The 24529-nt window shown below is 47.1% G+C and overlaps 1 protein-coding gene across 3 annotated transcripts; it reads right to left on the bottom strand.

Moving 5' to 3' along the window:
- Positions 1-18255: 18255 nt before the first annotated feature.
- FIGNL1 (fidgetin like 1) lies at positions 18256-24219 on the bottom strand. Of its 3 annotated transcripts, none has more exons than XM_059170625.1 (2): positions 24044-24219; positions 18256-20439 (listed from the first exon to the last, which is right to left on the bottom strand). In XM_059170625.1, exon 2 carries the CDS (start codon positions 20427-20429, stop codon positions 18402-18404), a length of 2028 nt encoding a protein of 675 aa, XP_059026608.1. In that variant the 5' UTR covers positions 20430-20439; positions 24044-24219; the 3' UTR covers positions 18256-18401. The 3 variants fall into 3 exon arrangements, with proteins under 3 accessions (XP_059026608.1, XP_059026607.1, XP_059026609.1); XM_059170624.1 differs by having other exon boundaries at positions 23984-24093; XM_059170626.1 differs by lacking the exon at positions 24044-24219 and adding an exon at positions 23006-23573.
- Between the last annotated feature and the right edge of the window lie 310 nt (positions 24220-24529).

Here is a 24529-nt window from a genome sequence, read left to right as displayed (position 1 = left end):
AGAGCTGAAAAACGCTCACTGGAAGCAGATGGACTCGGTGAGATCATGTCTGGTTGACCCAGAAAAGAACAGCTTACTTAAAAGGGATTCAGCCACTTCCAATTTATATAGAAACAAGCACAGGGAAGGTTCTGCCGGAAATCTCCTTGTGAAAAATACAGACCAAAGCATGTTGAAAGCCCAATTAATTAAGCATTTTTTAAAATGTTAAGTACAGCACATTAAACAAGACAAGTGAAGAAACCCAAAATTTGAGGTTTTAGCACATTAACTAGGAGAACATTTTCTGACATCTGATTTGGAATTCCTTTAATGGTATCAGCATCGGAAGGGATGCACACTGCTGCCTCCAGGGCCTTTCTGGAGCCCTGAGGGAAAGGTTGGAGAAGCTCTCCATCTAGTGGCGAACAGATGTGGGCTTGGACAGGATCTGGGCTGCTGACGACCAACTTCCTGGTTTCAGGAGGTGCTGCACCGGCTGGGGGTAGGGGTGAGCCACTCCCACCCAGCCCAGCTCCCCCATTGCAGGAGGGAGAAGCTGAGCCCTGGGACAGTAAAAACATACCCTACTCTCTCAGCCAGGTAAAGGTGAAAACCATCTTGCAGCCAGGTAAATATCAGAATCGTTTGCTTATGGGTTGATTTCAAATGGCCCCTTTGCATCTCATTCAGCCATGATGCCTCCTGAAATCAAGCTTTGCATAAACTCTGTTAAACCAAGAATAGGGATCTCCCTCACCCTTGCTGTGGTCCAGAACCCTGCTAACCTTGATGGATGCTCTTAATCTGTGTCTACCTGGGAAGCCACCCTGGCCTCTGTTGGACTTTGCCCTGAGCCAGGCAAGGAGCTTAAGAAGATCACTGGCAATAAGAATGTAACTCAGACGATGATTGTTCTCGCCGATGGCCCTCCACTCCTTGGCCCCCAGGTTCCTGGAGCCAAGATCTCCGATGTCTTGCAGGGGAGGAAAAATTTCTTCCTGCCCTCTGAGGTTCAATGTCTGAGTCTGAGGAATGAAGAGGCAATAGACATATCAACAGGAGAGAAGATGTGTGATTGTTATCTGATGTTAAAAGTTTTGCATGATATGGAAGAAATAAAGAAATGCCTAGGCTTGAAGGCTTTTGTGCTCCTCGGACAAAGGAAGACATATCTAGAGAGAAGTGAAAGACAAAGAGAAGAGACTGAACTTGCAGGGGCTGTGATTTATAAGACGAAAAACATTATGGGAAGTTTGTGGCAGATGAGGATTCTCTTCTTGGGCCGGGGAAAGACGCCTTCACAGAGAGAATTTATGCTCTGCTTAAACTGGTTGGGGGAGGATGGGGGAGGGCAGAGAACTCATCCTATCACTACTTTTTCTCAGTAGCTTTTGGCTCAAAATAATCCTTACCCAAGAGTGGCATATTAGACGGTGTTGCACTCTGGTCTTGGGTACCCTGGTTCTGCCTGCCACTGCTCCAGTGCCTACTGACCCCAGACAGAGAGGACTCTGTTTAGTGTAGGTGAGTGAGTGCACACTGAGGTTAGCCCCTCTAGGCTCTTGTTCTGGACTTAGGGTAGCTCAGGCGTGTTATCTGCTCTCTGTAGGCCTCCCTGTATTCATCTGTGAGGACAGGATGGGAACAGTCCCTGCCTTAAAAGGTTGTCACAAAGATGGCATGGGAAAGGCACGGTGCCCAGGACACAGGAGACGCTCCAAAAGGGTGGGCTCCTTTCCAACAATTTTTCAAACCCTATTCTGTCTCACACTCTCCAAACTAGGATTAAGGGAGATTACACATTGCCTGAGAAAGGATTAGCAGACTTCAAAGTATAACAATAGAAACTATACAAAATAAAATACAAATTAAGTCCAAACTTCACCATATTCGAGTGAAGTCCTAGAAGAGGGTGTTAGGGGAGCCAGCATTTTAGACAGTAGGAAATAATTCATCAGCTGTTATGATTGCTGGTGTTAATGTAGTGGGATGACTACATGGGTGAGGCAGGAACACACTCCTCAGTCTTCAGCACAGCCTGGCCAGGGGCCTGGCGGGGAGAATTGCCCTGAAGGGAGCTACAGTGCCCTCCATAGCCACCTCATGCCGGGCAGGAAGAACTTCTACAGCACAGGGAAGAGCTCTCAGGGGCCAGGAGCAGCTGGACCAGGGACCAGGAGAAAGCATCCTGTGTTTGGAGGTCAGCAGTGTCTGCACCATGGAGACAGGCGGGATGTGAGGAGAGAGGCCATCCGAAGAGCCCCATGGAGCCCATGGTCAGTGAGCTCCAGGAGCAGTCATATTGCATATACAGGAGCAGTCATATTGCATATACCGTTCTACTTCATTACTTCCTCTCTTGGCCCCACATTTTACACAAAGTCCAGTCAAACTCCGCAGCTGGGTCTTCATGTGCCATGAGGTCCTGTGGGAGAGATCTGAGCCCACATAGTAGATGGGGACTGAGGGCACTACCACTTTCTCAAATTGCCGACCCCCTGTCTTCAGGGAAAGAGGCTCCAGGGATCCGGCACACCTCCATGCTAACCTGGTCGTTAGCTGCCTTCCCTCTGGAGAGAGGCCAGCATCATTTTTCACTGTATTTAACAGATGATTCCAAAGACTGACGTGAATGAATGCCTCTAGCATGCGTTACACTAGGCCAAATCCTAGGGAATTTCCAACATTGGACCATCTTCTCAGGGACATCGTGAGGTGGGAGCAAGCACAGTCTTCTGTTCTTGGAGAACAGGTTGGAAAAGCTAAGATCATCTCATGCTTTGTCTTAATTTTTTTTTTTTTTTTTTTTGCTTATCTTATCTTTGCTACACAACATGCTTCTTGTGCAGAGGAGCACCCAACCTTGCAGGGCCACGCTTCCCTGGGGCAGCATTTCAGGTCCAACTGGTCTTCAAGAAAGAAAAACACCCCCAGGGTGAATAGCCAGGAGTTCAGGTGCCAGAAGGTGGGGATTGCCCAAAGTCCCCCAAGACAAATAAAGAAAGAATTAGAAATATCAGTGGCATGGAGTGTTCAAAAAATTTTGCTGAGAGAATTGGTGAGTTATTTGAAAAAATCCATTTAAATACCATTGTCACCTTTAACGACATTGAGAGGAAGGACCCTGCTGCGTTTGCCACACCATGTGATATCTCGTTTCACATACGTGTTACGGCCCCTCCTCCTTTACCCCTCTCTGATTCTGGCATTCTCTAGACCAGCACGGTCCCATAGAACTTTCTGTGATGATGAAAATGTTCTGCTTCTTCCCTGTCCAGAGTAGTGGACCAAACATGGTGCTATTCAGCGCCTGACTAGCACAACCAAAGAAGTGAATGTCTTATTTCATTGCATCTTGTAAGCTGATTCATCCCATGTGGATGGCGGCTGTCTACTGGAGAAAGAGCCCGGTATTCTCCCCGTAGGCAGAATTCCTACATGGTACCTACCATTCTTGCTTGACCACGTTAACACGGTCTACGTTTTTGCCGAAAGCTGGTCTGTGCTTGTTTGACTGCAAGCTTCATCTTAAATGAAACATCCCTGCGGAATTTTAAACTTGGGAATCACAGACAAGCGCTCTTGCCCATTCTGAGAGGTGTGAATTGAGAGAGCGAATCTGTAATTTAGTGGAAAGAACTTCACCCATACTCCCAGGAAGTCACACGCCTGGGATGTCCTTGGGTACATTGAGATGACACTTGTACATCTTGACCTGAAGTAGTGTCGCCCTTCTTCCCTCTACTCTCCATTTGCTGCTTCTGCTGCTGTTTTTAGTGTGGTAGCTTCCATTTCCCCAAAGGGCCTTGGTCCTCTGTGAAATGTCATTTTACTCTCCTTCTTGGCTATCTATTGCTGCATACAACGGATCCCCAGACCTAACGGCCTCACACAAGAAACACGTGTTATCCAACAGTTTCTGGGGGTTAGGAATCCAGCTGCAACTCAGCTGGGTTTTCTGGCTCAAGGTGTTCCACAAGAATACATTCAATTTGTTGAGCCAGGGTCTTATGTGACGTCTCAGCTGGAGGAGCCGGCGCTTCCAAGCACATTCACATGACCGCCAAGATCTTGTTACTCTCAGGAAGTTGGGTGGGAGACGCCAGTTCCATACTGACCAGACACCTCCTTCTGCCCTTCCCCTCTGGCTTCTCCATAGGGCAGCTCACAACACAGCAGCTGGACATCATTCGAGTGAGCAAGTGAGAGAAAAAGGAAAGGAGAGGAAGCTGGAAGCTGTGATCTTTCCCTTGAAACAACTGTGGACATGACATCCCATCCCTTCTATATTTGGCTCATTAGAAGAAATCCACACTCTAGGAAACCAGGACAAAACAAATCAGGATCCTGGTGTCTGTCCACCAGCATCTGCCCTCTGGCCCCAGTGGTTTTATCCTGACACCTGTAAGAAACATTCACCTCCCATGTGCCTCACCCCATTTCTGCCACCACTCAAGTCCCAAATCTTATCTTCTACATCAAGCCCAGGTCCAGAAAAGGCCCTTGGGGATGGTTCATTAAGTGCAGTTCCAGGGGCACATCTTCTCTTGATGTGTGGACCAGCGAGGGATCCGCCCCCATCACCTCCCACAGAAAGGGCAGGATAGACACAGGACGGCAGCTGCGCACATTCTCATTCAAATCAGGGAGACAGGGGAGGCAGGCAGGGTCGCTGGTCCAGAGTGGCTCTGAGATTCTGTCAGACAAATATTGGGAACGTCTGAAGTTTCAAGGCCTGAGAATAAGGTCCTCTGACTCTTGGCTTTGCCTTCTGAGTTTGGAGCTCTGCCCTTGAGCTCACGCCCTCACGCCCTCACGCCTTTCTTTTCCATGAATGGTGACAGCGGGTGAGTCATTTGTTCTTCCCAGAAGGACTTTGGGAGTCTGATACCCACCTCTCCGTTTTACTCTCTTTGCCCCCTTTAGTTTGAGCTGATAGTTTCTGCTAAAATGGTTTTCTCCAATGTCTATGGGCCTTCTGTGGGTTTCATGACTTCGCTCCTGTTGCATGAAAGGCGTCCCCACAGATCACCTATGGCCACCATAGAATGGCTGAAGATCCACACCCCGAAACCTCCCAGAGGCCCTCGTGCTCAACCAAGAGGGTCTGTTCCGTGAGACACCAAAGGGTCTTCTGCGTGAGTGAATATTCTTAGCTTTCCATCCTCCTGAGGTTTTGCCAAAATGTTGTGTGGTCAACCCTCTTCTTTGTCCCAAGACACGTTCTCCTGACAATAAATCTCTTCCTTGTAACACCTTTGCTGTCTGGAGAGGCTGCAGATTTCCAAAATCATGAAGTCCTGGTTCTCTCAATCCACTTGCCTTGTGTTTATTCCACTGGGAGCAGCAGTAGGAACCCAGAAGGCCCCTTCCACACTTGACTGGGAAATCTCTTGAGCTACACGGGCAGTCAGTCGCTCACAGGCCCTGCCTTCTGTAGAACTTCAGGAGACAATTTCACTATGCTTTCTGAGTGCCACTACATAACACCCCTATTCTGGTTCATAATAACATACCCTTCACCTCTGTGGGAGTCCCAGTAGCGTTGTCTGGGGCATAAATCCTACAATAGTCTATTCAAGGTGATTTAGGCATTATTGTAAAATTCCGTCAGCACGTCCACCATGGTCTGCTTCCAAACCATTCCCCCCTTTTCAGGTGTCTGTGACAGCAACCATTCACTTCCAGATGCTACACTCTGTATTACTATTTGCTGCTGCTTAGCAAATTACCAGAAACCTAGTAGCTCAAAACAACACAGAGTCTATGGATCCAGAGTGTGGACACAGGTCTACTGGGTCCCCTGACCCAGAACTTAAATGTAAGTACAGGAGACATGGAAGGCATCTCATCTCTGTCTGGAAAGAAGCTTCTAAATAGAAACCAATGGTAGGGGTGCCTGGGTGGTTCAGTGGGTTAAAGCCTCTGCCTATGGCTCAGGTCATGCTCTCAGGGTCCTGGGATCGAGCCCCACATCAGGCTCTCTGCTTGGCAAGGAGCCTGCTTCCCCCTCTCTCTCTGCCTGCCTCTCTGCCTACTTGTGATCTCTGTGTGTCAAATAAATAAATCAAATCTAGTAGAAATCACAAAACACAGAATTTAAAGATTTGATGGATAAAAAGTCCACTTCCAGGCCAGTTGCCATCCATCACAATCCACCTTTTGTTTAAATGCCGTGGCTCAATTTGGTGGTCTAGAGTGGGACCCAGGTGACCCACATTCTCTAACTCGGGTGACAAAGGAGACATTTCAGGGTTCTCTTAAGGCATTTCTCCGAAGTCTGTGTAGTTCTTTGCTGTTCTTTTTTTTAAAGATTGATTTTATTTATTTATGTAACAGAGAGAGAGAGAGAGAGCACAAGCAGAGGGAGAGGGAGATGCAGCCTCCCCACTGAGCAGGAAGCCCAAAGCAGAACTGGATCCCAGGACCCTGAGATCGTGACCCGAGCCAAAGACATGTACTTAACTGACTGAGCCAGGCATGCCTCTCTGCTGTTCTTTTAAGAGTTTTCTCAGCACTCAACAACCTTGTTGCCCATATCGGGCCAGCATAAGGGGACTGGCACGTCCTCTTAGTGGAATTGTAGGCAACCCTGAAGCATGTGGACGTGTGTGGCATCCACGTATGGTACATTGTTAAATTTTAATGACAGTTGAGTCTGCAGTATAATTTGAGTTATAGAAAACTGTACTCTGTGTGTCATGGAGGGAATAAGCTGAACAGAAGTCTGTCAGCCATTCCAGATTGTACAGTCGAGTGTGTAACCTTCCCCCGACATTCTGTACTTCTTGAATTTTCTTCAGTGAGCATATATTCCAATAAATTCCTTATATGCATTAAAATATTTTATTTTTAATTTAAGATTGCCCTAATGGTTGGAAGTGGGAGAATTGTGATAGGAATTCCAGCTGGGAATTTATCACAGGTGTCCTTAAGGAAAATCAACTCTAGTCTCAAGATGTTTGCAAAGCTAAAATTTCTGAGTTTATAAACTTTATTTCTGGGGCCCCTGGCTAGCTCAGGCCATAGAGCACAGGACTCTTGATCTCAAGGCTGGGAGTTTGAGTCCCATGTTAGGTATAGAGATTACTTAAAAATAAAATCTGTTTAAAACAAAACACTTTATTTCTCCATTTCTCCAAATACTAATCAGGAAGTTTCCTATAATACTTGAAGAAAAATACAGAGAATACAGGGGAAAAGGAAGGGAGTGTGGAAGGAAGAAAAGAAACAATGTTTTGACATGTCCTTGATAGTTCCAAATACATATTTTTCATTTACTCCTTATCATGATCCATAATGTGGAAACCATTATCCTCACGAGATAAAACCCAGAGAACATTAAGAGATGAGGAACACAAAGATTCTTAAATTCTGGCACCTACAATTTTAATTTCTGGAGTTTTATGTCCAAGAGAGTCAGTTTCATTTATTTCACTTTTTGGCCCTGCACTTGTACCTACTTTTATAGTTACGTTAGAAAGTGTGTCAGTGTATTTTCTCATGCAAAATTCAGTTTGTCTGTTTCTTATATAGTTTCTCCTGTTTCAAGTTGATAGCTAATCTTAGAGCTTGTTTATCTTAAGATGATAGCATCATGTATCAAGTTACCAGGAACCTGTTTCCCTGGTATTTTTAAATGTTGTATTTTCTCTAATATATTATAAAGTGTGTACTATGTTTTATATAAATTAGCAATTGAATCTAATAAAGGAAATTCTATATTGAATTTCCTATTCTTAGAGTATGTGTCTATACTCTGTAGACTTGATTCCTGCACTGGAGTAGAATTTTAGGAGCGTCTCAAGTAGCAAAACTTTTAGTTCCCCTTCTTAATCTATCTGCTGTGTAGATAGCAAGAAAAGTGAGCCTTGCTCATTACTTAATAACACTGCTCAATAAACCAAGAGTAACCAAGTTGGAGGGGACACAGCCTTTGGGGGTTCTTGGGTTGGGTCCACCACCAACCTCCCTTTTGTCTGGCAGTGATGCCAGCAGAGGGCTCTTGCCCAATCTTACTAACCTATTTTTTGCTGAATGGAAATACTGTCCTTTAGAGTCCAAAGATGCCCACTTGATTTACCCCAAAGATACAGATGTAGGGAAAAGAAGAGCCATATGTTCCCCAATGTTCATAGCAGCAATGTCCACAGTCACCAAACTGTGGAAAGAGCCGAGATGTCCTTCAACAGATGAATGGATAAAGAAGATGTGGTCCACATACACAATGGAATATTACTCAGCCACCAGAAAGGATGAATACACAACTTTTGCATCAACATGGATGGGACTGGAGGAGATTATGCTGAGTGAAATAAGTCAAGCAGAGAGAGTCAATTATCATATGGTTTCACTTACTTGTGGAACATAAGGAATAGCACGGAGGACATTAGGAGAATGAAGGGAAAAATGAAGGCAAAGGAATTGGAGGGGGAGGTGAACCATGAGAGACTGTGGACTCCTAGAAACAGACTGAGGGTTTTAGAGTAGAGGGGGTGGGGGGATGGGTGAGCCCAGTGATGGGTATTAAGGAGGGGGCAGGGATTGCATGGGTGTTATATGTAAACAATGAATTTTGGAACACTACATCAAAAACTAATGACTAACATAACATTAAAAAGAAAAGAGAGAGAGAATTTGTGAACTCCATTCAGTGGTGAGCACCTTGATGGCCTAGGTAATGGGTGACACCCAAGGAGTGCATGGTAGGCTGTGCAGTGGAATTGAAAGAGTCAGAAAGAGTCTTTGAAATTAATTATGCGTGGAAAGAAGTTTCTCCAAACTACTTACGTGGCTTAGGAGAAACAAATTTTTTTTTCATTTTCATATATACAATTGCAGATATATACAATTGGATATCATGTGCATTTTCCACTCTAATTTAAACCAGTTGAAAGGAATAAATAATGAAGTACTGACATATTTATTTTGCATCTACTAAGCTTATCCATTAAAATAGATTTATCTGCACCATTTCCCTTAAATTGCAATCATGCCCTAGTTCCACAGCAATTTTCTGCATTTTGTGAAATGATGTCTCCAGAAGCCTATCACACCTTGGGGGTTGTGGTGGTGCACTGGGTCAGAAGCATGCATGTGGCCACACCATTTCTTCCAGATGTGAGATCTCAACATTATCTGCACCCCAAACTCTGATAAATAGAATTTATCCACTTCTGTGGGCACAGGTATAATGTTATTCATACACGTTGCTTTCTCCCAGACTTCTGTATAAAATGGGTTTCTGAACATTCAGTTTCTTAAAATGCAGATGAAATCTCCTTTGGCCTCATAGCTACTTTGGAAGCAATTTTGACAGCTTTGCTCAATTTGGATTTGAATGAATGGCTATTTTCTATGGATTCTGATCCTGAGAGGTTTACTTCTAAATACCATCTTATCTATGTGCAAAACATCGATGCTCTCAAATTATTTTTTAAAGACTTATTTTCCATCCATTCAATATTTTTCAGCCCTGTTTTCCACATGCAATGTGAAACATTTTCTTTTTTATTTTTTTTAATTTTATTTTATTTTATTTTATTTTTATTTTTTTTAATATAATTTTTTATTTTTTATAAACATATATTTTTATCCCCAGGGGTACAGGTCTGTGAATCACCAGGTTTACACACTTCACAGCACTCACCAAAGCACATACCCTCCCCAATGTCCATAATACCACCCCCTTCTCCCAAACCCCCTCCCCCCAGCAACCCTCAGTTTGTTTTGTGAGATTAAGAGTCAATGTGAAACATTTTCTAAGAGTAATTAACAATCAGGGGTCCCAGGACTCTTCCCTTGTCTCTCTAGTACTTACGAACAAACCTGATGGCTGCTGGGAAAAAATTTTTTAAAGCTTTAGTTATTCGACAAAGCTATGTTTGGTACTTTAAAAATATGATTTCACTGAGTTTTTTAAAATATGGAAAGAGTAAAACAATTAGAACAGCTGTGTTGTGTGTGTCAAGTGAGACCTGGAGACCCCTCACCCCCCAACTCCCACGCCCAGAGGGTGAGCCTTTTTTTTTTTTTAAGATTCCATTTATTTATTTGACAGAGAGAGAGAGATCACAAGCAGGCAGAGAGGCAGGCAGAGAGAAAGAGAGGAAGCAGGCTCCCTGCTGAGCAGAGAGCCCGATGCGGGACTCGATCCCAGGACTCTGAGACCATGACCTGAGCCGAAGGCAGAGGCTTAACCCACTGAGCCACCCAGGCGCCCTGAGGATGAGCCCTCTTTAATTGCTACCGACTCTCCTAGCCTTTTCTCATTCCTGTACTTACACACTGTATGTATGAATTATCGGGCAGTTCACATGTCAGTGACCAGCGGTGCCTGGAGCTGTCCCCCCAATCAGTATATAAACAAACAGGCAACCGACTCGTTCAGACCCCAGCATACAACCCCACAGGCAGACTGAAAATTCTCCATGGACGAATGTTTAGACTGGCCATCTGTCACAGGATGTCTCAGCCTCCCCGACCAGGAGCCAGTTCCCATAATAATCTTCCCTAGTGCACTCGGACTGTGTATGCTCTTGGCCTGTTTCTCTGGAGAGCCTTAACACATCGGGAGGTTTCTCAGTATTTCCTCCCTATCCTCAATTCCTGCTGGGCGCTCAATGGACTTTTTGTTTTTTTGTGAATTCTCAGCTATTTACTCAGGAAATCATCCGCTCTTATTAATGTGGCTATTGTCTCCTCTCTCCTGTTCCTTTTCTGTAGACTCCCGTCACACCAATAAAATTCCTGGAATCTATCCTTCCTACCACTGAACGTGCCCCTTCCTTCTTTTCGTCCTTCTGCTTCGTGGTCTAAAATCAACCTGCAAGTCATTCTTCCATATCAACAGTTGGTTTCGACCATTTCCAATTATATTTTAGTCCCTCCACTGAGATTTTTATTTTGACAGTTAGGACCCTTTCCTGCTCCCTGAGTCTGAATTTCATAGCCGTGGTGCTTGTTACCCAACAGGATACAGGGGGGCTCCTGTGTCACCATGCAGTGGACACTTCTGATACCTGTCTTGCTGGCAGATTCTCCCTTGTTGGCTTTCGGGGAGCAAGAGGCTGCTCAGGAAGGCCTTCCATGACAAGCAGTGGTGGACAGCAGACACTGCGGTCTGAGGTCCTGCCTGCTGCGAGCAGCCCTGTGAGCCTGGAGGTGGCCCCTTCCCCGGTCAAACCTCAGCTGAGACTCATCTCCAGCCAACACCCCCAGAGCAGCTGTGGGAGCCCCTGACACAGAAGCCTGGTCACGCCTGGCCCACAGACACTGGGAGACCATTCACGTAGACTGTTTTATGCCACTGTGTTTATGCCGAGATTGCTGCCACAGTGTAATAACTCCTACAATCGCTGCTGATTTTTATCTCGTGGCCGCTGTGTCTTCTAGGATCAGTTTTCAGGATTGTGCTCAGTCGCTGGGACTTAAAGGTTTCTCTGAGATGAGTTGTTCTTCTCTGGGCAGCTCTCCAGCCATTGAGTTTTCAGCCTGGTGAATCTTGCGTGGTTCCGATGTGAACGAAAGTGCCTGGCTGTGAGGAACTCGCTCGTGGGCGTGACAGGAAGGCAGGGAGGTGTCAGGGACAGAAAGGCAGTAATAGCAATAGTCACCAATTAAAACCAGGGTGGTGGGACAAAGATGGGTGGACGCACCCTACTCAGTGGTCAGGGAGGGCCTTGGACATGAGGCAATTGGACATGAGGCAGCTCATCGGAGGAGATGGGGAACCGATCTCGAGACTCAGGGAACAGAGAGTAGAAAGGCCCTCCGTCCCTGCCCGTGTGTCCAATGGCAGCCATAGTACAGCCCTAGCACCACAAACTCAGAGAGAAACACTCACACTTACTGGCTCACTGTTTGGTGGGTGCCTGTCTGGTGGGTCCTGATAGGTTTTCTGCCCGAACCCCTTGAGGCCGAAATCAAGATGTCAGCTTATCTGGGCTCTCCCTGGGGCTCTCTTTGGGGAAACTAGGGTCCAGCCTCAGGCCATTGGCAGAATTCAGCTCTTTGTGGTTCTAAGGCCAGGCTCTCTGCTTCTCTGCTGGCTCTTGGACCCTGCCTCTGAGCACGGTGACCCCTGTCAAGTCTTTCCCATGCCTGGCATTTCCGACTTCCATGTCCACTACAGTGAACTTCTGCTGCTTCTTCTCTAACCACGCAGAGAACCTTCTCCACTCTTACAGTCTGATGCTCATGTCCTAATCCAGGATAACCTCACCATCTCGGTCCACAGCTATCCTGAAGCTATCAAGTCCCTTCCAGAAGCACCTAGATTCATGTTTGATTGAAAACTGGAGGACAGGAAGCTTGTGGGGACGTCATCAGAATTCTGCCCACCACACGTCCTGTACAGGGAAAAAGTTTGCTGCATCTTCAAGAACTAGTGCAATGAAGCAAAGTAAGAGTAAAGATGGAGGCCGTTTAGCTCTAGCCAGGAATTTGGATCTTTGCTTTCAGTGGGAATCTGTTGTAGGATTTTTTTTTTACAGGGGAGTGAAGCAGAAACTAACTCATACTTGAAATTTGCCCAGCATGGTGAGTGGGGGACGCTTCTCTAGCAATCCTGGTACACTGCGCAGGGGGGCCCATCAGGAAGGGATGTGGCAGCCTGGTGTGTGTGTGGTCTCCTGCGTGAGCCTGCAGTGTGTGTGTATGTGTGTGTTATTGTGTGCGCGGGTCAGCGGGGGGGAGGGGCATTGCTTCTGGGTCTGTAGGGAAGAAGCCCAACACCCACAGACTGATCAAGAGGCAACAAGTCTCACAGTGGGATGGGGTGAGTAGGCTGGGAGTTCTCACCCGTGCTTTCGCCTAACATGGCCACTGGAAATGACCTGCCACTCTGCCCCACGACTCAGGCCACAGAGCCCACAGAGGCAAGCCACGGATCACTCTCTGATTCAGGGAACTTGTCTTGCCCACGGCTCCATGTGAACACAGTATGGCTCTGCACTGGTCTCCACATCCTTGCCCTGTCCAACAACCCCCGGCCCGGCCCACAGCTGGCTTTGCCATCTGAGCTCCGGAACCACCTACACACGAGGAAACCAGCCTCCGCTAGCCTCCCATGCCCTTGTTGGATTGCTGGTCTCAGCTCAGGGGTCTGCAACCCAACGCCACTTGTCCTATAACTTCTAGAAACACCAATGTCTTGTTTGAAAATCGTGTTTCCCCTCCCCCGTACCACTGCAATGGAGTCAGTATTTGAAGATTCAGCACATGTGGAAAAGGTGAATGCATGGCTTAGCCCACTATTGTAAATGGGAAGTTCCATGTTAGACCTTTCTTTTTTAAGCTCTGGGAGAAAAAGAAGCTGGTATAGTTTTTTGTTTTTCCCCTAGGAGCAAGTGGGTAGCACATCTTAAGATACATAAGCAGCAACTCTCATCCCAAAGGATGGGACCCCAGGAGAATGAGTCCCTCTCTGGGACTGCACACTTGTCACCTGTCCAGGGCTGTGGGTGGAGGGGAGCTTCTGCTGTATGGGGCGGCTGCTCTGACCATGTCCCAGGAAGAGGAGACTCCAATTTTTAGCCCGAGTCTCTAACTTTCTGGGAAGAATGAATGAGGAGAGCTCTAGGACCTTCTTGAGCTGTACAGGCCCCCTCAGTCACAGGTTCCCTGTTGTGGCTGAGATTCCCAAGCTCCCAGGGTCCGGGGGAGTTCAAATGCCACCCTACGTGGAATTCCTAATTTTTAAAATTTCCCCCCATTTTTTACATGATTTATATATTCAGTGGTACCTTATGCTGACTTAACTTCTCACCAAAGCTCTCCCTTCATATCTTCCTAGTGTCTGTTTCTTTTCTTTTTTTTCTTTCTTTTCCTTTCCCTTTCTTTCTTTTTAAAGATTTATTTTGAGAGGAAGAGCGCAAGCGGGAGGGACAGAGGGAGAGGGAAAGAGGATCTCAAGCAGACTGCGAGCTGAGCGCAGAGCCCAAAACGAGGCTCAACCTCACAGTCCTGAAATCACGTCCTGAGCCAGAACCAAGAGTTGGACACTTGACTGATGGTGCCACCCAGGCGCTCCTTCCCCGTTTCTATCATGTGCCAAATTAGTAACACCAAGACAGGTAATATATACAGAACTACCTATTTTTTTTGTATCTAGCACAGTGCCAGCACCTGGTACCCTGTAAGACCTTTTCAAATCGATGACTACTTGGTAACTGATAACAGAATAGCAAATCGAGGTGTGTCTTCAGGATTATCTAATACAACATCCTGACTTTTAGAGCTAAGAAAGCGGTCACCTGAGGTGGTACTACAAACTGTCCACTCATCAGTGCTGGTTTATAAAGCCCCCTGATAAGTTTTATTTAAGGACAAGAGTTGTACATGGTGATTCATCTATTCACGTAAGATACCCTCCTTCGGCCAGGTGGCTGCAGCAAACTTTAAACAGCTGTCCCCCTGGCCTGCTCACCACCAATCCGGATTTGAGATCAAGAGCCAGGAATCCGTGGAGCTAAAAAATGTATCTTCAAGAGAAATAAGCCACAAAACAGACTCTGAACTCTAGAGAACACACTGCTGGTCACCAGATGGGAGGGGGGTGGGGGGTGGGGGGTGGGTAAAGGTGGTGGGGTTGAAGGAGGGCACCTGCTGTGATGTAGGAAAGTGCTGAATCACTGTACTGTACACCTGAGACTAATACTACCCTGTATGGTAACTGACTAGAAGTTTAAAACTTAAATAAAAACTTCAAAAAAAAAAAAGTATCCTTATCTGACCTGCCCTTTTACCATGGACTGGAACAGAATCCTTCTTCCAATCAGATCTCTGGAGATGGGTTTTAAAATGTCCCTTAAAAAACACTGAGGACCAATAAATGTCCCTTAAAAATTCTGGAGCCAATATATAAGACTTAAAGAGGAGTAAGTAGAAAATCGTAATCTGGGATCTATCAAAAACTTCTTACGTCTTGAAGGGAAACAAAACTAAAAGATATTTCTTTCTTTTTTTTTTATTAATTTTTTATTTTTTTATAAACATATATTTTTATCCCCAGGGGTACAGCTCTGTGAATCACCAGGTTTATACACTTCACTGCACTCACCAAAGCACATACCCTCCCCAATGTTATTTCTTTCTTTTAATTAGATTTACTGCCTAAGTTTAGATGACAAGATCTGTAATCAAAGACAAATATCACGACTATTAAGCAGAAAATACAGTTGACAGCCACCTAAAGCAGCTGGAAAAAAACGATCCTTCCAAGCAATGAAAGCAGTCACGGCAGACAGACAGACAGAAGGATGCACCATGTCTGAGCCATCACAAAACAGGCTTTTTACAGCTGCATCTCACCTGCCCTCCCAAGCAAGGTAGGCACATTCTCATGTTGGAAGTGAGGCTGAACCCATCTGCGACCTGCGGAGCCGGGTCCTAGAGTCTAGGCGCTTCACCAGTACGGCCAGCCATCAGGGGTCAGTGTGGAGGACTTTCCAAAGTTTAGAATTGAGAACATGAATTAGAATTTCAAAATGTGGGAACCCCTGCGGGGCTCAGTTGGTTAAGCCACTGCCTTCAGCTCAGGTCATGATCCCAGTGTCTTGGGATCGAGTCCCACATCTGGCTCCTTGCTCAGCAGGAGCCTGCTTCTCCATCTGCCTCTGCCTGCACTCTGTCTGCCTGTGCTCACTCTGACAAATAAATAAATAAAATCTTAAAAAAAAAAAAAAAGAATTTCAAAACGGGAGACCACAGGCTGGAACATCAGATCAAATTATCTGTATGATACAAACATTTTAAAAGGACTGATTAATTAAAGGCTCTACTGTATCCCTACCAATACTTCTAGGCATGGATACACAAGCGAGTCCATGCGTTGGTACAAGCTGCGTGTCCATGAAGTAAAGAGATCCCCTGAAGATACGACCAAGCAGACCAGAGCCCACTTCTCTAGAGACACGATGGTGGGGACAGTGCAGCCCCAAGAACACCCTCAGGAGGAAGGACTTTAATGCCAGATTCTTATCTAATCAGAATGTGGAGACAGAAAGATATCTGAGATATCTAAGTTTCTGGACGTTTCCCACCCGCACGCCATGGAAACATACTCCGAGTCACAGAAGGCTGAGGGAAAGAATGCTTCCATGTGGCAAAAGGCAGGAACAACCACAAAGTGACTCCCCAGCTCAAGCTTTCTTTCCAGGTTCAAAATACCTGCCACATCCTACCTTTCAAGACGAGATTCCCGCATGAGCCATGCAGACCGTAACTCCAGAGAAGCCAGTCCACAGCCTGAGAGACACGGGCCCTGCCTGAGAGACACGGGCCCTGCCTGATGCATGGGGAGCAGAGCCACCAGGTGTTTCCTCTCGGACATACGAGAAGCTAAATCCCACAAGGGGGATGTGGCCCCGTGGCCCGTGACCAACAGAGCTGAGGGGCAGGAGTGGCAGGAGCGGCTGCTGAGAGAAACACTGATGGCGAATGCCGAGAGCAAGCTACAGAGTGAAGTAAGACACGAACAGTTCCTGGAGAACTGCTGCCTGTCCGTAACTGTAACACCCAAGGTGGGGAGAGGTGACCCGAAAGACAACCAGCAACTATCACGGAAGAGAACCGTAGAATTACTCAAGAATCCAAGGTTACTTGTAGTGCTGTTTATGCAGAAATGAAACAGGACAACATAATGTATGAAATGCTTCATGATTTTGAAAGATTTAATTAAAAACTAGAAACAAGGGGCGCCTGGGTGGCTCAGTGGGTTAAGCCTCTGCCTTCAGCTCAGGTCATGATCCCAGGGTCCTGGGATAGAGCCCAGCATAGGGCTCCTGCTCAGCGGGGAGCCTTCTTCCCCTCCTCTCTCTGCCTACTTGTGATCTCTGTCAGATAAATAAATAAAATCTTAAAAAAAAAAAAAAAAAACTAGAAACAAGTTCACATCCAAATTCTAATAAAAAACAATGACATGTTTCCAAGGGAAGAACTAACAGTCTCAAAACATAGCGGTTCAAGGAGCACAAAAGTAGAAGGTGGGCCAAGAATAAAAGTTAAAACGGTCTCAACTCACCTACTAAAAGTGTCACATGCCCTCTCTTCAATAGCGCTGTCAAGAGAAAACCTGAGAACCCGAATGTCACCTACGTAAGACCCAGGATTTCTGTCTGTTCTGTGCTCAGCACCTGGAACCACCCAGCATCCAATACTGTCTGAATGAATGAACGGAAGAGGAATGCTAACCAAACTGCGTGACGACCCCAGGGACACAGGAAACAGGGACTGTGGCTCAGCGCAGCTGGGAACTCTATAAACGCACGGCTTTTCCAGCAGACAGTTCAGAACACATGCCAAAGGTGTGTTAAAATTAGGCATCATCTCTAATACGAGAAGCTTAAGAAACGTTAAGATGACGAAGGCAATCAACGTTTTTGTGTATGGCGAACGAAAGGGAAACCACTGAATGTGCTTTCCTAAATGCCCCCAACAGAGGACTAGCTAAATTACGGTCCATCCACATGATGGGACCCTGAGGGAAGATGTTGTGACACTGCATGTTTCCACAGGAAGTGACAGTGACACAGAGAAAAAAGCAGGCTACAAGGGAGAACACAGTACAATCCCTCTGCTGTGTGAAAGGCCTGGAAGAAATGACAGGTTCCCCAAACTGCTGGGGCGACAGCAGTTTTTACTCTCTTCTTGCTGTTCATCTCTCTTCCCCAATACTTCTACAGTGAACACCTGTTACTTTAGAAAACAAAACTGTCCATTATAAAAGTCAGGAAACATTATTTTGAGAGACCAATACTACAGGCTATAAAGTACTGTCAAATGAAGTATTAATTTTAAACATTATCTACCCCTTGGAAAAACGCAGCATTCTTCATCTTTCAATTCGGTGGATGTGTGTCTGGTATCAGACTACACCGGGCTACTTCTGAACACAGAAGTAATAGAAGAGAGCTGGAGGCAGTTACAAACCAGCACCAACCACTGGACTTGCATTCAGGCATATGGGGAGATCATAAATCCATTCAACAGCAGTAAGCGAAGCTGATTCCAACGCAAACCACAATATGAGCCAATGCAAAGAGTTACACGGTCTTCAGAAGAAGATGCATACCGATCAGATGCCACCTCAGACAAAAATGAGACTTTCTGGTTTCAATTTGAGCTATCACATTATGCCTTCCAAAAATACCACTTTGAGACCAAAGAAGAACATTGATTTGCCTTTTGTGCAAACAGGTTCACAATGAGGTAATACCTGGAAGAAAACTCAAGCTTCTATTAACATAGCCTAAGTCAATCACTTGTAAAATCTCAGCTACTGTTACTCTATTTTATTTGAGGTTCAGAATTCAGAATATACACCAAAGTACAATGAATAAATTCCCAGTTTCTCATGCTAACAAGTGGGAAAGGTTGTGTTACAAAGATGCCAACGTCAAGTGCCCCATTTGTCCCCTTTACTTCCCACAACCAAAAGTTCTGTTCCAGTTCTCATAAAGCTCTAAATCTTTAGGAGACACGCTAGGCCGCACGGTTCTGAGGGCGTTCTCAAAATCAACGTAAGCTATTGGTCGGACCTGATCGGGTGTTATTGTGGCAATGTCAACAGTCTGTAAACTGCGAATAGGCCCGAGGGATGCCTCTCTGCAAAGCTGGGTCATGTCAGCTCCTGAGAACCCATCTGTCTGCCTTACAACCAGGGCGATTTCCTCCTCGCTGAGGCAGCACTGCTCCTTGGACATGAGGTTAATCACAATCTGTTTCCTAGCCGCAGCTTCTGGGAGTGGAATATAAAGCCTTTTCACCAACCTTCTCCGGGCAGCCTCATCAATTTCTTGTGGCCGATTGGTTGCTCCCACCACCAGGATGCGGTCTTCAGAAGAAGTGGTTGCCCCATCTAACTGCACAAGAAATTCCGTTTTTATCCTTCTGGAAGATTCATGCTCACCATCTCCTCGTTGAGATAACAGGGAATCAATCTCATCAATGAATATCACAGCTGGCTGCTGACACCTTGCCACGGCAAACAACGCACGGACCATTTTCTCCCCCTCACCTACCCACTTAGAAGTCAAAGAAGAAGCAGAGATACTGAAGAACGTTGCCCCGGACTGACTAGCAATGCACTTGCCGATTAGAGTTTTACCAGTCCCAGGTGGCCCGAAGAGCAGAATTCCTTTAGGGGGTCCTCGTAAACCCGTAAAAATGTCCGGCCTCATCATGGGCCACACAACGATCTCCTTTATTGTGGCTTTGGCAAATTCTACTCCGGCAATATCTTCCCAGCTTACAGGTGGTCCGTGATCCATGATCTCATTCATGATAAGCTCAATCATCTTTGGCTCCAAGTTCTTCAGACGCTCATCAATTGGACTTGCCGGCTCTGCAGGTCCCGCACCATAAGCCTTATACTGCATCCCCCCATTCTGATCTCCCCCATCTTGCTTAGGTATAGGAGGAACAAACTTCCCAAATATTCCTCGGGACCTACTAGCTCCCAGAGACTTCTTTATACCACTGTATGAAGACCCAGGTGCACGCTGGGGTTGGTACTTCTTTTGCTGATCTACCCATAATTGTTCTTTTGCAGTTTTAAAAGTAGGCAGGCTACTCTCTTCTCTTCGGGCATTATCTTCTGTTTTACTAACAGCCTTATTCACTATGGGAGTGGAAAGGGCATCAATGGTGCCAGGACCATACAAAGCTTTTCTCTCTCGTGGATTTTCACAGCCAGAAGGCAAACAAGACTGATTAGATGAAAACATATTTAGTCCTACATTGGCTTTTGGAGAGTTCTTATTTTCCTTGTTGACATTTCCAAATAATGGTGTGGCATGGATTTTTGCAGTGGCTAAGTCACCAAACGGTGTTAAGGATGTAGGACAGGCCTTACTGCTGTTCGTTAGCACAGGTGGCTGGGCATTCTGAGGGCACGTTGAAGGACTGCTATCTGGGATGCCTTGGGTCCCACTTGTATCAGGAGCTGCGTTAGTTAACGGGCCACTCTCCCCAGAAGCGCCACAGTCAGTCAGTTGAGGAGGACCGAGGACAATGCCCTCATTACGGATGACTCCGGACGCACCGGCCGTGGCTGACAGAGAGTCTCTGGATTTTCTGCCAGCACGCAGCATCTCCTGTACGTCACTCAACTGGAAAACACTATTTACTGACAGCCCCGACTGCCATTTGTCACTGTCAGTCTGGGGGGATCTTGCTAAAGCTAAAATGTGTTCTGCATAGTTATTCAAGCCAGTCTCAACATTGTCACAATCGATAACTGCAGAATATTTCTCTGCATATTTTCTGAACAGTTTGGTGGCGCAGACCTGGGAGAGCTCGGCGTTTGCCCATGCATACTGAATGCGTAATATCTGCGCTCGGTATGCATCTGCCTTCTGTTCTGGGGTACATGTGCCAGATGTAATTGCAAAGTAATTCTTCTGCCACTCACTCAGGTGCACAGACCTGGAGCTGGAGGCCTGCATGCTGGAGGTTCTTTTAACAAATGACAGAAATAAAAAACAGTCAGTACGAAGAAGGAAACAAAGACATAATATTGTAAGCATATTTCTTAAATCCCTGCTCATCTGAAGGAAGGTATGCTGGACCTCTCACGTGTAAGGATAGAACACTTATAAGAGAAATAGCTAGGTAAACACGTGTTTCAGGCATTCAAGATAGAGACTTAATAACGCTTTGTTATGGGTTAAATGGTTTTAGTTATATCACTTTCCCTGCAAATGGGGAAAATATTCCTAAGGCTTAGAGGGAAAGGGCTTCAAATTAATCAGCAAAACAAAGGCAACACTTGAGAGTAATGGAACTAGACAATGCAGGACACACCAAGCCTGGGGGTTTAGCTCTGTCTCTAAGATAAACCAGATAAATGATCTCTGTCAAGCCTCTTTCACAGTACCTTCAGTTTGATCTGTAAAGTGAGAGAAATCATCACAAGAATTGAGTCAAATAATGAGTATGCAAATATTGTGAAAGGTACCATTCTCATGCCTGTTACACAAATGTACAAATTAAGGCTGGGAGCTCACTGGAGATCACAGAGCCGGCAGGCAGCAGGGCTGGGGTGCACACTCGGGCACATTCACCCAGGGAGTGTGCAAGTCACAGCGCACGAGCCGCTCCGCGATGCTGCCACCAAAGGGCACAGCAGCCTGGTTCATAACCATCAACCACCACCACCTACCAAATGTTTTTAAGGACTTCATCAATGAGCACCAAAAACAGGATGCCCCAGAATCTCTCACAATTTTCCAGTTTCACCTTAAGTATTAAAAAGTGAAACTGGGGCACCTGGGTGGCTCAGTGGATTAAGACTCTGCCTTCAGATTAGGTCATGATCTCAGGGTCTTGGAATTGAGTCCCACATCAGGCTCCCCACTCAGTGGGGAGTCTCTTTCTCCCTCTCCCCATCCCCCACTCATGCTCTCTTTTGCTATCTCTCTCTCAAACAAATAAATAAAAATTTTTAAAAAAGAATTTAGGGGGCGCCTGGGTGCCTCAGTGGGTTAAGCATCTGCCTTTGGCTCAGGTCATGATCCCAGGGTCCTGAAATCGAGCCCTGCATCGGGCTCCTTGCTTGAGCAGGAGCTTCTCCCTCTCTCACTCCCCCTGCTTGTGCAGTCTCTCAGTGTCTCTTTCTGTCAAATATATAAATACATCTTAAAATTTAAAAAAAAAAAAAAAAGAACCACCATACTATCAATAAAATAAAAAGCACTATACTCAATAGAAGATACTTGAAAAGCATCTATCTGATAAGGGGTTAATATCCAACATATAGAAAGAACTCATACAACCCCATGGCAAATAAACAATTCAATTCAGGGTGCCCAGCTGGCTCATTTGGAAGAGGATGTGACTCTTGATCTCAGGGCTATGAGTTCAAGCCCCATGATGGGTGTAAAGACGACTTAAAATCTTTTTTAAAAAATGGGCCAAAAAAAATGGGCAAAGGACTTGAATACACATTTTCCCAAAGATATACATGTGGCCTGCAGGTCCAGAAGAAGGATCACTCATCAGAGGGAAACACAGAGCAAAACCTCAAGGAACCATGTCCTGCCTATCAGAAGGGCGAGTGCCAGCATCACAAGAGACAAAGGTGCTGGCATGATGTGGGGAAAGGAACCCTCATGCGGTGTTGCTGGGGGCGCAAACTGCTGCAGCCACCCTGAGGGACAGGATGGGGTGGCCTCAGAGAATTAAAAAAGAATTCCCGGGGCGCCTGGGTGGCTCAGTGGGTTAGGCCTCTGCCTTCGGCTCAGGTCATGATCTCAGGGTCCTGGGATGGAGCCCCATATCAGGCTCTCTGCTCGGCGGGGAGCCTGCTTCTCCCTCTCTCTCTGCCTGCCTCTCTGCCTACTTGTGATCTGTCAAATAAATAAATAAAATCTTCAAAAAAAAAAAAAAGTGAAACTGACCTTGTAAATGAAATATGAGAAAAAGTCTGCTCAAGTACAAACACTTTAGGTCTCAATGGTGTAACAGTAAAGTGCTTTTACTTTAGGGTTCTTCTCTCAAGTTATTTTTGTAAGCCTCCTTACATTCAGTTGAATTATTTTACCATAATTATTGGTGACTATAATCATATTGCTAGATGTGTGGAAGTTACCTGTCCAGCCACAAGAAAAATGTGTAAGAAAACTTTTAAGTTTCCTAGGAGTGCTGCCATAAAGGAGTGCTGTAAAATCCAAGAACTCATGCATTTTAAAATCTACCTCCCGAATTGCCTATAAATATGGCCTAAAAATCCACAGGTTCTTCCAGCACACAAGTAATACAGCTGTGTCTCCCATAAGGCCCTACAAAAATGAAAGGCCCAATGAGATTCTTGGGCTTATTCTTAATTCAAATTAAATTCTTAATTTGCTTCAGGGCATAAAGCTAAATTAAACTAGTCAAAAGTAGAACCATTTTAGCTTTTAAGACTCTTTTAGACAGTGCTGGAAGGGAGGAACCGAGAGGTGACTTGGAAAACATTCATCACTTTTCTCATCAGGAGGAACACCCTCTTCCCCTGCCTGGCTTCCTCTCCCTTCCTCACCTGCAATCCCGGGATTCCTCCAGCAGCACACTGCCCTATCCCTGTTCCCAGGACGCCGTCCTCTCCTTTCCACCTTCACCCTTTTCTTGGAAATTCACCTCCCAAGTCTACTTCCTGCCGACTCCATCATTTACCCCCTATGTGGACAGGGACAGCCAAACACCTGTGTGGCCAGCCCTGGCCAAGGACACAGCCACTGTCTCCATCACCATCAGTCACTTTCTCACGGCATTGCTTCCACCAAAAACTTGCGGTTCGTTAACACACACGAACTGCGCTCCAATCTTTTTTATCATGATTCTGGTAAATTTCTGCTTATAGTGAGAATGTGGGATTCTCAGCTAGCCAGCGGGCTGCTGCCAGCAGGACCTGTTTTCTAGAACATCTGTACTCTCCCGGTATCCAGAACAGGGTATGCCCTGGAATAAAAACTACTCAAATCCTGCCAGACCCCGGGGCCGGCCCTTTGTAGAGGCTGCTAACTCCCAGAAGCAGGACCCGTCCTCTGGCTCCGCCGCCCACCAGCCAGGACCCGGAGCACTACTCAAGTCCTGTCAGGACCACAGCACAAGCCAGCTCCCGGGGGCTGCCGGTTCTGCGAGGCCCTCAGCACAGCTCTCGGCACTTAGAAAATACTAGAACAACTGTTCGGCGTCTCCGGTCCTTGCAAGGACCCCCCCCACCCCCCAAGGAAGCAGGCGCCCCCGCAGCGCCCGCCACAGGGGCAGCGCGCCCACGGTCCAGGCGGGACGGCCCCGCCTCCTGTCTCCCAAGCCGCCATCCGGAGATCCCTGATGGGCCTTCTGGACCCCCGCGCAGACTCCGCCCGAGCCCGGGCCCGGCCCGCCCCCGGTCCGCCCCTTACCCCTCGGCCCTCCGCGACCCCCGCTCCCGCCCGGGGCCAGGCTCCTCCACACGCCCCGCCCCCCCTCGCCCCTCATCCCTCGCCCGGCCCCTGGCCCCTGCCCCTATACCGACCCGGACCCCTACTCCGCCACGGCCCCGGCCCCGGCGGGACTTCCGAGCCTCCTAGCCCACCTGGAGCCTCCGAAAAGCGCGGGGCCCGGTGTGCGCCTGCGCGCTGCTTACGTGCTCGTGCCCGCGCCGCGCGTGTGTGCGTGGGGCGGTGACTAGGAGCGTCTGGGATGCGGCCGGCCGCGCGGGGATCTGGCTGGGGCTGGCGACGTTGTTGGAGAAGGGGGTCACGGCAAGAGCGCGCGGGAGTGTTGGTGAGGGTGGGGGCGTGCGCGGGAGGATGCGGGGGGCGTGGCGTGGGGGACGGGGCCGCGGAGCGGTGGGCGTGGCGGGGGGCGACGAGGGCGCGAGCGGTGGGCGGGGCGGAGGGAACGGGGGCGGGTAGTGGTGGGCGGGGCGGGGGCGGGGACTGGCGCGGAGGCGGGGCGGGGCGAGGTGGGGCGGGGTCGGGCGCTCCCGGCGGGCGCTGCCAGGTGAGGTACCTAAGCGGGCTGGCAGCGGCCGGTTCGCAGAAAGGGATGCGCATCGTTTCGTTGCACCTGCGCCTCC

Source organism: Mustela lutreola, chromosome 4 (assembly GCF_030435805.1).
Source record: "Mustela lutreola isolate mMusLut2 chromosome 4, mMusLut2.pri, whole genome shotgun sequence".
NCBI lineage: Eukaryota > Metazoa > Chordata > Mammalia > Carnivora > Mustelidae > Mustela > Mustela lutreola.
This window is presented reverse-complemented; position numbering and strand designations above follow the sequence as displayed.

What these genes read in the sequence shown, in the direction of transcription:
- FIGNL1 (XM_059170625.1), bottom strand. Translation starts at nt 20,429, where the DNA reads ATGCAGGCCTCCAGCTCCAGGTCTGTGCACCTGAGTGAGTGGCAGAAG.